Source organism: Siphateles boraxobius, unplaced genomic scaffold (assembly GCF_051911475.1).
Source record: "Siphateles boraxobius isolate OS27281-9 unplaced genomic scaffold, OSU_SipBor_1 7, whole genome shotgun sequence".
Taxonomy (NCBI): Eukaryota; Metazoa; Chordata; class Actinopteri; order Cypriniformes; family Leuciscidae; genus Siphateles; species Siphateles boraxobius.
The window spans coordinates 5674478-5692278 of NW_027509197.1; the positions used below are offsets into that span (position 1 = coordinate 5674478).

Genomic DNA, 17801 nt, shown 5'->3' on the forward strand with positions numbered 1-17801 from the left:
AAAAGCACCTTTGTGCCCTCTTCCCTTAATGGAGGTCCCCTTCGAAAGAATTGGAATGGACCTCATTGGGCCATTAGAACGATCTGCACGGGGGCATCGCTTTGCATTAGTCCTGGTGGATTATGCAACGCGATACCCAGAAGCAGTGCCGCTTCGCAATATTTCCGCTAAAAGCGTGGCGAGCGCACTGTTTCAATTAATCTCCCGGGTGGGAATCCCGAAAGAGATTCTCACCGATCAAGGCACGGCGTTTATGTCACGCACTATTCGCGAACTGTACGAATTATTGGGCATTAAATCGATTCACACCAGCGTCTATCACCCACAAACAGACGGCTTGGTGGAACGTTTTAATCGCACGTTAAAATCCATGATTCGTAAGTTTGTACGGGAAGACGCCAAAAATTGGGATAAGTGGCTAGAACCCCTCTTGTTCGCTGTACGCGAGGTCCCCCAAGCCTCCACGGGGTTTTCCCCCTTCGAGCTTATCTATGGGCGTCAGCCCCGCGGGGTGCTGGGTGTGCTTAGAGAGGCTTGGAAGGACGGACCTTCGAATAGAAAAAACGAAATTCAGTATGTCTTGGACCTGAGAACAAAACTCCACACTTTGGGGCGGCTCTCTATGGAGAATTTGTTACAGGCTCAGGACAAGCAAAGTCGGCTGTACAACAGGGGGGCTAGACTACGCAAATTTGCACTGGGAGTACTTGTATTGCTCCCCACATCCATCTCTAAATTGCTCGCGAAGTGGCAAGGGCCGTTTGTGGTCACACGGCGAGTCGGGGACCTCGACTATGAGGTTGTCCGATCAGATAGGGACGGGGCACATCAAATTTACCACCTTAACCTCCTTAAAAAATGGAATGAGGCGGAGTCAGTGATGCTGGCGACGGTGGTAAGTGGGGAGGAGGATCTCGGCCCAGAAGCGAGTTCAAAACCCCAATCTCTCGCTCTGGCATTTGCTGGAGACCACCTCTCGCCGTCCCAGATCACTGACATACGTAATTTACAAGCAGAGTTTGCTGATGTGTTCTCGCCCCTACCTGGTCGGACAAATCTCATTCAGCACCACGTTGAGACCGAACCGGGCGTAATAGTACGCAGCCGGCCGTATCGTTTAACTGAACATAAAAAGAAAATAGTTCAGGATGAATTAGAAGCTATGCTGGACATGGGGGTAATAGAAGAATCCAACAGTGACTGGGCAAGCCCGATAGTTTTAGTGCCTAAAACCGACGGCTCCGTCCGGTTCTGTGTGGATTATCGCAAGGTGAATGCTGTGTCGAAATTCGATGCATATCCAATGCCACGGGTTGACGAATTGCTTGATCGGCTCGGTACCGCTCGATTTTATTCGACACTGGATTTGACAAAAGGGTATTGGCAGATCCCCTTATCTCCAATATCTAAAGAAAAAACTGCTTTCACGACGCCGTTTGGATTACACCAATTTGTTACTCTTCCTTTCGGCTTGTTCGGGGCTCCCGCAACCTTCCAGCGCCTGATGGACAGAATTCTCCGGCCGCATACTGCAAATGCTGCTGCTTACTTGGATGATATTATCATCTATAGTAACGACTGGCAGCGGCATATGCAGCATTTGCGAGCTGTCCTCAGGACGCTGCGAGGGGCGGGGCTCACCGCCAACCCAAAGAAGTATGCAATTGGGCGCGTGGAAGTTAGGTATCTGGGCTTCCACTTGGGTCATGGACAGGTGCGTCCCCAAATTGATAAGACCGCAGCAGTTGCGACCTGTCCGAGACCTAAGACCAAAAAGGAGGTTAGACAGTTCCTGGGGCTAGCTGGATATTACAGAAGGTTTGTGCCTAATTATTCGGACCTTGCTAGCCTGCTGATTGATCTGACTAAAAAGGAAGCACCAGATACTGTCCAGTGGGCGGAGCGGTGTCAGCAGGCCTTTACTCAGATAATAGCTGCTCTATGTGGCGGACCGCTCTTACAGGCTCCTAACTTTTCTCTCCCTTTTTCCCTACAGACTGACGCGTCGGACAGGGGGCTGGGCGCAGTCTTGTCCCAGGAGATAGAGGGTGAAGAACGGCCGGTGCTGTACATTAGTCGGAAGCTCTCGAAGAGAGAGACTATGTACAGCACCATTGAAAAGGAAGGTTAAGCCATCAAGTGGGCCGTTCTCACCTTCCGCTACTACCTCCTGGGTCGAGAGTTCACCCTCTGTTCGGACCACGCTCCCCTGCAGTGGCTCCACCGCATGAAGGATACCAGCGCGCGGATCACCCGTTGGTATCTGGCCTTACAGCCTTTTAAGTTCAAGGTGATCCACAGGCCGGGTGCACAGATGGTTGTGGCTGACTTCCTCTCCAGGAGGAGGGGGGAGAGGGGGGAGGCTGCAGGCCGGACGGCTCCCCGGCCTGAGTCGGGCGGTGGGGGTATGTGGCGAGGGGGGCGTGGTTCAGCGAAGTCTGTAGTGCGAGAGCAACGACGGAGCCGAGCGGTGAGTAAGTAGGTCAAGTGCAGAATGCAAACACCTGTCTCTGATTGCAGTAATTGGCGTGGGGAGACCGCATAAAAGCCGGCTGGTGCAAGAGAGCAGAGAGAGAAGGACTGGGTACTCGTGCACGAGACGTGAGCTGGACGCTGAAAGTGGAAAGAGTGTTACCTGATATAGTGGAAAGAGTGATATTTTAAATAGTGGAATGAGTAATATATTTATAGTGGAAAGAGTGTTCTCTGAACTTGAACGTGGTTTATGTTAGAGCGCGCACAGCGCATTTCTTCTGTTTCTCAGCCAAATAAAAGTGTACGAGTCCCAGTCACGCCGACCCCTGTCTTCTTCCATCACACCAACACTGAACCTTCACTACAGTGTGATAGTGTAACTGTTTGAGCAAGTGAAACAGCGCTGCGTTGACTCAAGTTTAATTCGTCTAATAAACTGACCTGTGTGAGTATTAATTCAGCTCTTGCGTGTAGTTCGGGAGAATGAAATGTCCTTATTCTTTTATATCCATGGGTCTCGCGTTGCGTGTGGCGCTGGTACGTGTAGCAATCGCGCCCTGCTTAACACCACAGTAATGATAAAAACATCAATGTATTCATTCATCCATAAAAGATCCATCAGCTTGGTGACAAGATCCATAATTCAGTTTAATGTGTAATATACGTCATCAATATATGCCTTTGTTATTGTGAGAGGTTAGCGACCCCTGGTGGCAAAAAATCCTGCATATTGTTCCTTTAAATATTGATAATTTATTGAAAATAATATATTTTTTCAGTCACCAGATGGAGATCACTATTTGCTTTAGTTGGGCAGTTTGACTCTTGTTTTATAACTCTTATAACATTAGTTTTTCTCTGGCTGCTTTAACTGTGTTTTTAGACACTGTCGTTATGGCCAAAAAGAGCCAAGAGAAATGCTGTATCTGATTTAAAGGGTTTATGTTGTCTGAGTTTTATGGGTCACCATTGTGCTGAAGACAGGCATACTCTTTTGTATGCCTGTGGTTCAGTCCAGGAGAAGACCAAGAAACACTGATGATATGAGGATGTTGCTTTTTATAAAATTCTATTGCAGTCCTCTTGATGTTTTTTATTTTTTTCAGTTGAGTTTCTGTTTAATAAATACAGTTAATGTATGCCATCAGTCATTGTTCTGACACTCTTTTGTAAGTTTTTATTGTAGAAACTTACGACTTTGAGTAAAACATCCAATTTAAGGCAATCATTTTCCATGTTTTCGAAGTATACTCAACTAATTACATTTTACAGTGTAAATATATTGTAAATAAAATTTTCAATACATGAAAAGCGGCAATTCTTTATGTATTATTAAATATATTGTAATATATAACATTATATTAACGTAATATATTATTTCATTTATTTTCAGGAAAGCTTATATCTTTGTAATACTAAAGGAGGGCAAGGATAAGCTAGGCTGCAAATCATATAGGCCAATAAGTGTCCTGAATTCGGATTATAAATTGTTTGCATCAGTTTTAGCGAGAAGTTTGGAAAAGATGATGCTCATAATAAACATAGACCAAACAGGGTTTGTTAGGAATAGGCAAACACATGATAACATTCGGAGATCGCTGTACATGATTTTATAAATAAAAGAAAAAGCAAAGCAATTCTTCTTAGTTTAGATGCCCTGAAGGCTTTTGATTCTGTTGGTTGGGAATTTCTTTATCAAGTTATGGATAGATTTGGGTTTAGTAGAGGATTTATACAATGCATAAAGACATTATACTCCTCTCCGACAGCTAGGATAAAAATCAACGGCAGTCTCTCAATAGTGTTACAACGAGGATACAGACCCATCAGCCTCTCTCTCTTTTTAACTCTCTATTTTTAACCTCTTTATTGAACCATTGGCCAAAACAGTTAGACAGAATAATGGTTTAGATGGAATAATTATAGGGGGAGTAGAATACAAAATCTGTTTGTATGCAGACTGGCGACATTACAAAACCCAGGCTCGGGAGTACCCTTGTTGATGGACGTCTTAAAGATGTCATGTAGCTACTCTGGATATTCACTTAACATTCATAAGACTCAGGCTTTGACACTAAACTTTGTTCCCACACAAGAACGTCCTGATTGCGTATGCAACCTACTGTTCCCTGAAGGAGGGAATGGAGGACGTAGTCGACGTCGACTGAATGGGTATCGCGTCAGAGAGCCAATGTTCTTCGAGTACTATTGAACGAGCCAATGGAATTGGCGTTCGTGATTCGCATCACACACTCCGCCCTGGATGCATGCACAAGTTGCTTTTCCACTGAGGAGCCAAGCGTAACCCGGAGTCAGCAGTGGTCCAGCGATAGTGGCAAGGGGACTACGTCCTCCGTTCCCTCCTTCAGGGAACGGTGGGTTGCATACGCAACCAGGATGTTCCCTTTCAGTCGAGTGGTAGGCCTAACACCAGACATTACGCACGTCCGACGTCGGAGGGATGTAGAGGAACTCAACAGGGTTCAATTTCAGGGAACTCAACTGGAGAAGAAAGGCGCACGTATCCAGTCCATAGGAGGGGAATGACACAGCAAGCCGACCCTTGAATCGGGCTCACGGTGAAACTGGCTTCATGAGAAGGGAGCCCACGGGAAGCAGCGGTTCAACTAGATGTCGCCCAGCCCCCAACTCTAAATCTGTCAGCAAAGCACTCTGTCAACGCCCAGGCGGAGCAAAACACTCATTATAGAGGAGCTCAACACCTAAGTGGACATGAGCATCTCAGAATCTTTCACTGAAATAAAGGCAACCACATTTAGTGGGCCAACTTTGCTTGGAAAAGCCTTCCCTCTGTGCTGAATTCCTAACAGACAAGAGCTGGTCTGTGGATGGACAGAGAAGCCAGGGCTGGGTCTGCCTCCTCTTGGGCAGCGCTTGCAGGCTCACCACCTGATCTTATTACGGGAGGGGTAGAAACCTTGGGCACAATCCAGGCCGGGGTCACAGCTCGTGAGAGTTAGCCGTCCCGAACTCCAGGCATAATACGTTGACCGAAAGCGAGCAAGTCTCTACCCTCTAGTAGAGACCATGCGAGCAGGAGAACTGATTTAACTGAAAACTCACTGCCTACAGTGGCTCAGGGGTGGTCTCTGCAGTGCAGTTGCACCACATATAAGGCCCAAGAGGATAAAGAGGGGCGCAAGGATTTACATTACCTTACTCCCTCAGGAACCTGACGATCAGGACGTGATTCCCACGCTTCTGCATCATAATGAGTGTCAAGAACACCAAGGCAACATCATTTTGAGGGTGAAGGAAAACAGCCTACTCCAACCCATCTTGCAGGAAAGAGACCACTGAAATGATCGAAAGCTTTCAGGATCTCCTCACGAAGAGAAGAGGCACTCAACGACTAGGTTACACTTCTAATGCGTAGGCACACTAACTTTTTCCAGGGGGTGCTTGCAGAAGTGATGGTAACCATCACATGTTCCTGTGATAGACACCTGAACCTCCGCGTTCAGTGTAATACCACCCGGAATCTCCAGGACTAGAAGGCGGGTGCCATCGTGCCCCGTCCCTGAAAAAGTGTTCAGGGGAAGTCAGGAAGGCTGTCGATGGGAACCAGGTCTGGTTGGGCCAATAAGGGGCAACTATGAAGACATGCTCCCTCCTGACTTGGCACCATAGGTGCAAGCGATGGGCGCAAAAAGACAGGAGCACTGCTCAACACTACATGTGTAGAGCACTGAGCTTCAGGAGCATTTCTGCTCAGCACTTGAGTGTGATAAGTTCACTGAGCTTCAGGAGTATTTCTGCTCAACACTTGAGTGTGAAGAACTTCACTGAGCTACAGGATCATTTCTGCTCAACACTGAGTGTGAAAGGATTCACTGACTTGAGCAGGCGCCAGGCAACCATGAGTCGCAGTCACTTTTTAGGAGGCTCACTGGGAAAACGCATTTCTGCGGGCCCCGGGGCAGCTGAGAGCCAGTGTCTGTCCAAGGGTTATCCGCTCAGACAGAAACAATACAACTGGCAGGGAGACAAAACTGGAGAAGCAACTGAGCGGCCCCGGAGTGGTCATGACCCAGCTGGAACCCAGGGGATAGAGTCTCCACTCAGGCTGGCTATAACTGTCATGAGGCTCGTCGACGGCACGATTGAGTTGAGCGGGAAGAGTGGAACAAAGTGTCCTCAGAAGCTTCTGACTCAAAGGAGGAGGTAACGGGTGAGTTGTGCCATGCGAGGGAAGTTCACTTAACGGTCGCCATGTCTAACAACTCGAGAAACAAATGCACGTGCAGTCGGAGGTCGCCCAGGCCCCCGTTAACGCACGCCATTTGTACTCGGCCCCTCAGTCGGTGAGGGTTTGGCAGCAGACTCGGGTGAACTGTAGTCACACAGGTTGAGCTGCTCTGCCACGGTCACCTCGGGTCTTGATCGTGAAGCTAGCGCTGAAGCGGTCTTCATATGGAGGAAGCCAAGTGGCTGCATCTAACCCAGGAGCCTCTGAAAGTTCTTTCAGTGGGACCCTTTCTCACTTCTATACGCACCAGCTGAACACATTCTCATTGGAGAGACGTGTCGGACCGAGTCCACCTCCAAAGCTGAAAAAGAGATGTTCAATCCGTGGGCGAGATTACTCTCTCCCAGTTGACCTGAAGACCCAACGGGCTCAGGAGCACTCTGTAGGGAAGGGAAGGGAAGTCCTTCTGAAGGGAAGGACTCTGTACTGATACTTCAACCCTCACGCGCAACACACAGGATGGCCTGCGGCGCGGAAGTTAGAGATCTGAAGCACGTCATTCAGGTCGGAGATGCAGACCAATCTTGGGCCAAGATGGTCGTGACCCACCACCTAGTAGCACGAAGAATGAGTTTGCAACTGGCCTTCATACCGGCTGGAGGAGCAGCTATATCAAATCCTTCACCAGCAGGATAAGATAAGCGCGCACAAGTCAGGAGCACTGCTCAACACTATGTGTGTTGAATATTACTGGATTTTCAGGAGCACGTCTGCTCAACACCTAATGTGATGATTATCACTAACTTAAGCGGGAAAGCCGAGCCTGAGGTAGGGTAGGAAAGTGGAGAGTGTGGTGTTAGTGTGCTGTACAACACTTACCTCCAGCAGTCTCCACTAGCGGCAGGGGGCGCGTGAGAAGGCGTATGACCGGGTCCTCGAACAGACCAAGCTGCCTGCTGGCGACCAAGGGGGGGCTGAGGGGTGTAAGGCTATACAGGGTCACACCCGCCAGACTGGCCCTCTTGGAACCCAGGAACAGATGAATTTGATCTTTCTTTGAAGTGTGGGTATCGGTTGCTCCGCTTTTTTGGGGGAGCCAGTGGCGGAACAGACACACACACAAACAAAGACTCCACCCGGCCCTCACCCAGGGGGAGGGAGTGACCAACTCCAAGATCATCCTCATCCATCCCTGGGAGCCCGCTCTGGAATGCTTTCGCTGTCGCTTGCCACCTGGCTTGGCAGCGCCTGGAGCGGGCTGGGTGTCCCTACTGCGGCCGGCTCCATGCTGAGGCCTGTAGAAAGGTGCCGTCCACAACCTGATAAGCTCTCCATGCATTTTGGGAAAAAGGCACTGGGACGGCGAGCTGAGAACCAGCACGGCCCGCCCCGAGATACCAAACCTCCAACCGAGACTGAACGGGACACGATGGAGGTTTCACTCGAGTCCGGCAGCCTCAGCGGCCCGTTTCAGCATAGCTGACATTTCTGGATCTGGCTCGGGCAATCTTACACTCCCAGAGGGAGATAACACAGCCGAGTCGTCATTTCCAGAGGCCAGCTCACCCTCCGATGCTGCTATAGACATCTTATCCTCAGGGGAACCCCCATTGAAATAGCTGATCGGTCCATTACAGAGGGACCAGCATGCTTAACAGGAATTCCATCGGCTGTGGTGTGATGGAGTGAGGAGCCCACAGGGAATGGTTACCGGGTGAGACATCCATCACTATCCTCCGATCACCCATTCCACATGGCACCCGGGGGTGGGTCATGTCAATGGGGAGTCACGCTTTGCGGACAAAGGCGATTCTCGATCTCAACACCGCGACAGTCATATTCCCGCAATGAGAACATGAGCCGTCCACAAAGCTGCCTCAGCGTGCTGAACATATAAATATATATATATACATATTTATATACACATAAATATATAGCTCAAACCCGTGATGCAACTATTGTGACAATCAGAAAGGAAAAGGGAACGACCGCATCCAGAAACGCACAGGTGGAATGACATCTTGAAAAAGACGCAAACGCACCCGTGTTGTTCTTTCAGGAAATAGGACCCCTCACCAGTGCCGGACCCCTCACCAGTGCCACACAGGGGAATGACCACGGCAACACTGAACAGTGAACTGAAACAGTGAAGCACTCACTTTTCCGCCCTCTAACCAGCATAAACATTTAGAATTTGTTGCTGTTAAAACAGCGGTTGAGAGCTCAAAGCTCGCGATCACCGCTGCACTCGCACTGTAGAAACCACCAGCACTGGGAGAGTCTTCCCGAAGAACAACAGCACTCTTCAGAGACATCAAATGATCGGCTCCGAAGCGAAAGGCAACTAGTGCGGGCATCCACTTCCGTATTTATACCTGCGCCACGGGGGTGGAGTGTGTGATGCGAATCACGCACGCCAATTCCATTGGCTCGTTCAGTAGTACTCGAAGAACATTGGCTCTCTGAAGCGATCCCCATTCAGTCGACGTTGACTACGTCCGACGTTATCGACTGAAAGGGAACTGGCAAATAGGTATAATTTTAATTGGAATTTATCATATTCAGTATTTTTGGATATATTTAGCAAAGGATTTGTCCTCTTTACATAGTTTAAATTATAACCTATTAAATAGGAAAATCTATAAAGAATTGTACAGATGGGCTTTGCTTCCTCTAGATATGGGCAGCTGGGTAAAATCTATTAGGAGGAATATTTTACCCAAATTAATGTATTTATTTATATGCAAATTATAGCACTGCCAATTTAGATCTCTTGTAAACAGTTTAGAGAATGAGACAAACATATCTCTAGATTTATATGGAACGATAGAAGACCCTAGACCCTGCAGCCTGCAACTACCGACAGTGCTCTCCAAACTATGCAGCAAAGGATATAGGAAGGATATAGAATTTGTATTTTTTTTTTTTTTTTTGATGGATACTCCAATACAGTCTGTCCTGGGCTGTGTAGATTGAATGACCGCAGATTGGTTGAGTCTGAAAGTTATCACCAGTTATTTTTATCCACTCTTTCATAAAGCCACAATAATGAAGTGCCAGACTTTAAGTACAATCAAAAAAAGTACAATCAAATCACCTTGATAGTCTTATATCATATGAGAAAAGGCAGCCTTATAAATCAGGTGCACATCGTCAGTCCATTGTAAACGATCTGTAAAAGTACTGGGTTGGCCGGCCTATGATCCACAATTTAATCCAGCTCGTTATGATCACAGGTATAAGACCTGAATCTCTCACGGCATTACTGTCATTTGCAAAATTATATGTAATGGGGATTTGGATAACTTTAAGAACCATGAACTTTGATATCAATCGACAGGACTTTTATAGGTATCTAAAAGTACGGCATTTTTTTGGACGGAGATCAAAAGCTGTAGGCTTAGTAGTAGGCTACTTTTTCTAAACTGACCCAGATTTTTATAGAAGCATGTACAGGTGAAAATAAAAGGAGTAATAGGTAAATTATACAATGCTATCTTCTTAATGAACCGCATACCACAGCGTTAGCAGGCATTAAGCTTTTTTCGGCTAAGGTTGCAGGCTTGCACATTCACTCTCTGACAGTAGATGGCGCTGATGGAACAGCAGAAATGCAGTCGTTTCTGGTAACCCTGTAAACAAAGCAGCTGCGATACTTTGCTTCTGAACAATATTTAAATGTTTCTAACAAGTCAAGTCACCTTTATTTTTATAGCGCTTTTGACAATATAGATTGTTTAAATGCTGCTTTACAGAGATAACAGGAAAATAATTCTGTTATCACTGTAAAGTTTGTTTCTGCTGAACAAAGAAAATGTAGATCTAGAAGTAAAATTAACCATCATCACAGTCCAGCTTAAAGGTGCTATATGTAGCTTTTCTTGTAAAATGAATCCTTTTTTTATTGCCTGTGTGTGAAGGGGTTGTAATCACAAATTACAATGATCCACTTGTCGGGTTTTGCTATTACCTCTGAAGGCCAGTATTCCTATTTCTATGTGAAGGAGTTGGCTTTCATCCCTATTGTGATGCTTTCTCCGGTGTGTTGAAAGTCTCAGTGCGGCCGGTACCATGCGTGTTTGCTCTTGAGTTCGAGCACGCGCACGAGCGCTCTTGTAAAAATTGGTTGCAATCTGAAACATCACTGCTAGAGGCCGCTAAAAACTACACATAGCCCCTTTAACCCTCCTATTATCTTTGGGGTCTATTTGACCCCATTCAATGTTTAATGTCTGTACAAAAAAAAAAAAAAAATTTTTTGCTTCAGATTTAATGACTTTTCCTAATTTAATGGGACAACTCTGTAAACATAAAACTAACCTGCTGATATTTTTTCAATGTCCTGTATACAATTTGTAGCATCGGTGTTCCTTGGGGTCAATTTGACCCCCGGCACTTTTAGCTGTATCAGAATCAGAATCAGAATCAGAATCAGAAAGAGCTTTATTGCCAAGTGTGCTTGCATGCACAAGGAATTTGTTTTGGTACTGAGGCTTCCAGTGGACATATACAAATACAACATGAAACATAATACTACAAATTATAAGAATAAAAAATAAAAATATAAATATATGAGAATAAAACTATCACAGTTGGGTTTAGTCAGAATAGACATTTTCAGATTTACAGATTATGAACCTATTTACAGTGTTTTGAATATTATAAATAAATAAATCTACATATAAGTATCACCTGAGTTGTGGGATATTGCACTAAACAGTGGGAGTATTGCACTTACAGGCATATGCCTTGGGAGGAGTGTTAACTGTTCAGGAGGGAAATGGCCTGTGGGAAGAAACTGTTCCTGTGCCGAGATGTTCTTGTGGCCAGTGATCTGAGTCTCCGTCTTGACGGTAACAGTTCAAACAGGTGGTGTCCAGGGTGAGTGGAGTCTGTGATGATTTTACCTGCTCTCTTCCTCACTCTGGAAGAGTACAGGTCCTGGAGGTTTGGCAGGGGGGCACCAATAATCCTCTCCGCAGTCCGGACTGTCCGTTGTAGTCTCCTGATGTCTGATTTGGTAGCTGAACCAAACCAGACAGTGATGGAAGCGCACAAGACAGACTCAATGACGGCTGAGTAGAACTGAATCAGCAGATCCTGTGGCAGGTTGAACTTCCTCAGCTGGCGAAGGAAGTACAGTCTCTGCTGGGCCTTTTTCACAGTGGAGTCAATGTGATTGTCCCACTTCAGGTCCTGAGAGATGATAGTGCCCAGGAACCTGAATGACTCCAGTGCTTCCACAGTGCTGTTCATGATGGTGAGTGGGGGGAGTGCTGAGCTGTTCCTCCTGAAGTCCACGATCATCTCCACTGTTTTGAGCGTGTTCAGCTCAAGGTTGTTATAACTGCACCAGGCAGCCAGCTGTTCAACCTCCAGTCTGTAAGCAGACTCGCCACCGTTTCGGATGAGACCGATGACAGTGGTGTCGTCTGCAAATTTCAGAAGCTTGACAGTGGGGTCTTTAGAAGTGCAGTCATTAGTGTACAGGGAGAAGAGCAGTGGGGAGAGAACGCACCCTTGGGGAGCGCCAGTGCTGATTGTGAGTGGTAGAAAAGGTTTCTGGTGTGTGTTTCCTAATGTCCAGTAGTTCGTCTTTGGTGAAACTGATAGGAAAAGAATGACTAAACGCAGAACAAACGAACAAAAACAACACAATAGCTGGAGAGCTCCACACCGAGGCAGCCATCCGCGGCGCCATCTTGGATCTTTTAAAACATAAGAAATATTAAAATTTCACACACATTTGTTTTGGTTGTTTTATTGAGGTCACTATAACATGTTATAATTGTATAATGTTCATTATAATTTTACATAAATGTATTCCCCCCGTGCCGTGGGGGAGGGGAAAACATAATTCTCATGGTTTACCAAACAAATGGGAGGAACAAACATTATAAAAGCATGAACAGAAGCCTTCTAAACCATTTCTCTTTGTGCTCTGTGTGCTCTCTATGTTCTCCATCTCTCTCATTTGAAAATGACATCTAAATACCCTTGACACCCTCGTCCTGATCTTTGGAACCCCCACGTGTGGCTCCTTGACGGGATGAGGCAGGTTGAGTATCCTAATACCAGCGGTGGTTATTACCATCACTTCCGCTTAGCATCGTCCACGAGACATGTCTACGCGTTGAACCTGTGGAAGTGGAACCTCTTCATCAACTGGGCTCTTCTCACCAAGAAGACCCCCGGAGATGTTCGATCAGTGTTGTGCTTTCCTTCCTTCAAGAAGGGTTGGAGCGAAGGCTGTGTCCCTCCACCCTGAAAATATACATTGCAGCTATTGCCCCACACCATGTTACAGTGGAAGGTAAGCCCGTAGGAAAGCACAACCTGATCGTCAGGTTCCTGAGGGGAGCAAGGAGACTGAATCCTCCTCGCCCTCCTCTCGTTCCCTCTTGGGACCTCTCAGTGGTTCTAACTGCCCTGCAGAGTGCTCCCTTTGAGCCTTTGCAATCAGTGGAGCTTAAGTTCCTGTCAATGAAGACAGCACTCCTGGTTGCATTGGCCTCCATCAAGAGGGTAGGGGACCTGCACACATTCTCCATTGACGAAGCGTGCCTGGAATTCAGGCCGGCTTACTCTCACGTGATCCTGAGACCCCGGCCTGGATATGTGCCCAAGGTTCCTACCACTCCCTTCTGGGACCAGGTGGTGATCCTGCAAGCGCTGCCCCTGGAGGAGGCAGAGCCAGCCTTGGCACTGCTCTGTCCAGTACGTGCTCTCCGTTCTGTCCAGTACGTGCTCTCTGCGCCTATGTAGACAGAACGCAGTGTTTCAGGACCTCAGACCAGCTCTTTGTCTATTATGGTGGGAAGCTGAAGGGAAAGGCTTTCTCCAAGCAAAGGTTGTCTCACTGGAAAAGATAGTGGACGCCTTTGCTTTGGCATACCAGCAGCAAGGTCGACCTTTCCCCCTTGGTATGACTGCCCACTCCCCTCAGTGTGGCGTCCTCTTGGGCTCTAGCGCATGCCGCCTCGCTAACAGACATCTGCAGAGCTGCAGGCTGGGCGACACCTAACACATTCGCCAGATTCTACTATCTCCGAGTAGAGCCTGTGTCCTCTCGTGTACTCGCTTCAACCAGCTAGTACTGGACCCGCTCAGGTGTCTTCGCTTGCTCCCCATTCCACTCCACGGACTGGAAACGTGCTATATTCTCCTCAGGTGAGCTTCCCCGAAAGCCCCGAGTTCCTCCAGTACGCCGGCGCCAGTGTCTATTGCCTGCACGTCGGCTAGGTGCCTCCCGTGTGCATGGTCCCTCCTCTGAGCAACCCCCACATGTGTATTTCCACTGTAAGCCTCTCTGAGCGTGTGTTTTTGCCTTGGCCAGCCACCTTGCCACCCCTGGGGTTGAAATATTACACCTGCGGCTGGACACCCCAGTGTTCTCCATATGCATCCCTCTGGGTCATATGTGTATTCTCTAACGGAGACGTTACGTCTTCCTGCCACTTCCTGCCACCTGACGTTACGTCTTCCTGCCACTTCCGCTGTACCGCGGCGATCGCCTGAGTTCAGTTTCGGCTCCTCAGCAAAGAAACATATCTGCATGTTGCAGGTGTCCTCCTTTTATACCCACGAGGTAAGGCGGAGATACGCAATGCAAATTCCGGAGACCCATGGCATTTCTTTGGCTCGTTTTGTAATACTCGAAGTCGATAGGCTTTCTAAGCTAAACCCCATTCGTCGTCATCCGACGCAACGTCTCCGTTCCCTACATGCGTTTTTACGTTCTCTTAAAATGTAACTGATCATGTTTACCTAAGTACTCGCCAAGACCAGCATTTTGTCATTATTGTGTGTGTTTAAGCATAAAGCAGCGAAAAATAACTAAATTTAGTATGAGCCCATATATGCGTGCACACTTTTGGTGTGAGCACAAAATCTGCAGGAATGAGTAAAATGATGCAGATGGAGGTCTGCCTATGTCCACCGGGCAAGTCGCCACCCTGGCTCCTCCCTCCTTCGACTCGTGGGACATCGTCCTGGATGTGGTCTTGGTCCTCCTGCTCGCCTCTACTCCCTCCATCTTCTCCGCCTTAGTTTCTCCTGTTGGCATTTTTTTTTTGGTGTTTTCTTTTTTTTTATAAATAAGTATTCTTTGTGTGTGCTTGTCTCACAATAACTCCTATAATTCGCACAAAGCATCATGAGGTGTAGGAAAAATGTGGATAGTGGAATGGTGGACTATTTTACTTTTTTCACTTTAATTTCACAATTTAACTTTTTATTATATAGTCAACAAATTAAAACTTTGATGTCTGTGTCTAATCAGTTAAGAACAAATGTGCTGAAAAGTTAGATACGTGTCTAGTTCAGTCTTGTAACTCCAGAGGGCACAGGCTGAAAGGTTCTTCACATGCAATCTGCAAGCAGTCACATCATTACCGCATGGCACAAGATGATTGGCCTCTGCTGATCTCGCAGCCAGTCATTTATTTACTGCTCAACATTTACAGTAAATAGTCTGGTTCAGTGTTTGTTGCTCAGGGGGAGCAACACCCTGCAGCGCAGTACCCAACCCAACCACACACACACACACACACACACACACACACACACACACACACACACACACACACACACACACACACACACACACACACACACACACACACACACACACACACACACACACACACACACACACACACACACACACACACACACCAAGGCTATACCTGCCATAATCTAATGGTTTGTTTTGTCTCTGTCTCTGTTGGACTAATCAAATCTTCTATTATGTGATTTTGTTTAAAATTCTGTGCATTGTAATTTCATCAGTTTTCACTTCCTGTCATTTTAGTCTAAAGTCCACTTAAATATCCTGTGGAGAGTAGCTAATTTCAATTATAACATTCTTGATTTGAAAGAGCCTATTCTTAAATTCTGTTTGCCCAACCCTGCTTCTGACTTTCAGAACATGGGACATTTTGTTTCTGCCAATAATAATGGTTAACCTGTGATGACATTTTGGGACTCTGGCCTTTACAAAGTTATTGCCCAAGGCCAAACTGTGAAACAGCTTTTTTCAGACTTTTGTTTCATAACATCACATCCTGTAAACATAAAACTGAGATAAGTTACTGACTTTAACCTTGGTCATGTCAAAGCAGATCAACCGGTCAACAGCCACTCCTGTTACAAGAAACATTTAACTATTATAAGAATTATATTTATATTACTTCCCTGACTTTTGCTTGAGCATCTCACTTTGAAGGCTTGATCATGGTGACTTGTATGGATTTGCATTGAATCAACAATTCTATGAATAATTGCCTTTTTTTCTTCTTATTTTGTCTGTCTTTCAGATTGTGTCTGATCCCAGAGTTCGTATTGAACAGGCGCTCAGAACTGCAGGTCTCCATAACACCCCTTATGCAAAACAGATTCTGTCTGAGATACAACCTCCAAAACCACCCAGACGAGACATGGAATCCACTGCCTTCAGAACCTGAACATTAAATAAATCACATATATGTCTACCTAAAACTAATAATTTTAAAATACTAATAAAAACAATAATTCCTAATAATTATGAAAGGTTTTGTTCCACATGTTGGTGACTTTTTGAGCTATGTCATATTTAAATTTTTAATGATTCTCAGCCCCCAAAATTAGATATTCCATTGACAGTCATCCACAATTGGAGAAATTGTGGCACAACAGTGGCACTATCGAAAACAGGGCATCCCTCCAAAATTGATGAGAAGACAAAGAGAAAACTGGTTAAGTTGGTTGTCCAGAGGTCTGCAGCAACATTAAAAAAAAAGTTGCTCCCTGCATGTGAAGATAGTTGTCATTCTATTCTCCATCTGTCTGGACTAAGTAAATATATTGGAATTTTACAATGACATCGACTTTTAAAAAAGGTATTGCCTGTATCACTGCAATTTAAATGTAGCTAGTCTAGTCTGCCTTTCTTTGTCTAATCTTTGGTATCGCTATATGTGTAAAGTATTTTTTAAATGTGAAAATTAATTAGTTAATTAGTTTAATTGATTATAGGGAAAATAGAATAGAATTAGCCGTAGATGCAATACTTGAATTATTATACAATATATATGCTGTATTGTATTGTATTGTATATTTAGAGGTCAAACTGCTTTATTTGATGAACATATTGAATTTAGGCTTTCTTCACATTTATATGTGAATAAAACATAACACATTCATCAACTCACACATCAGTTGTGGCAAACTGAAGCTCAAGCATGTTTGCTTGACATGTGAGAACCAGTGAGGTTCATTCTCGTGTTACACAGCAACATTTGAGCTTCAGCAAGAACTAATGAGGTTCATTCTCGAGCTTCTGCCAGAACCAATGAGGTTTGGTTTTGCACGTCAAGCAGGTTCGTTTAAGCTTCTGTTTATATTTGCTGATCAATGTTTAAATGTGAATAAAAACCTAAATTCGATCGAGTCTCTTCAGATAATTTGGATTAAACAGTTCAATTCATATGAATTTACGATCTCTTTATGAACGTTTTAAAGCATCAAAGTGGAGGTTTCGTAGCTGTCTCTAAAGCTCTCGGATTCTATTACAAAGATCTTCATTTGTGTTCCGAAGATGAAAAAAAATCTTATATTTGGAACAACATGAGGGATGTTCTAATCAAAGAATTTTCATTTTTTGGTAAACTAACCCTTGAAGATAAAATTATTTGTAAATACTACCCCTGTAATGCTTCTGAAAAGGAGAATGCAAAGAAAATATTTGTCAAGGTGTGCCAAGCTCCTGAGTGCTGTAATAAAAATCCAAGGGTGCTTCAACTTTAGTTTAGGCTTATGCAGATTATTATTTTTCTTCTTTTCTGAAAAGTGATTTTGGTGTTCAGTGGCATTGCATTTTTTTACATCACAAAATCCAGCTGTTTACAGTTTTTCTCAATTGCTTAGTCACAATTCTTGGAACAACTCACTATTTTCTCAAATCCTCACACACAATTTTAAAAACACACCCAGCAGTACAAACAGCTAACTTCTGAATCCCAATTCAAACTTTTCCCTCAGACCATACACACAAAATGTCACAAGGTGTGCCAAGCTCCATTTCATGACATATGAAATATATCTAATTAAAATGTCTTTAATGGGAAAATTCGTTAAA

At 45.3% G+C, this 17801-nt stretch overlaps 1 protein-coding gene across 1 annotated transcript in view; it reads left to right on the forward strand.

Moving 5' to 3' along the window:
- The window catches only part of LOC143723384 (coiled-coil domain-containing protein 148-like), a 278157-nt gene extending 260690 nt beyond the window's left edge, over positions 1-17467 (forward strand). Inside the window, exon 15 of the mRNA XM_077215748.1 lies at positions 16003-17467. Within this exon, the coding sequence (XP_077071863.1) occupies positions 16003-16149 (147 nt within the window). The 3' untranslated portion in view covers positions 16150-17467. The remainder of the gene's footprint in view (positions 1-16002) is intronic.
- The last annotated feature ends 334 nt before the right edge of the window (positions 17468-17801 follow it).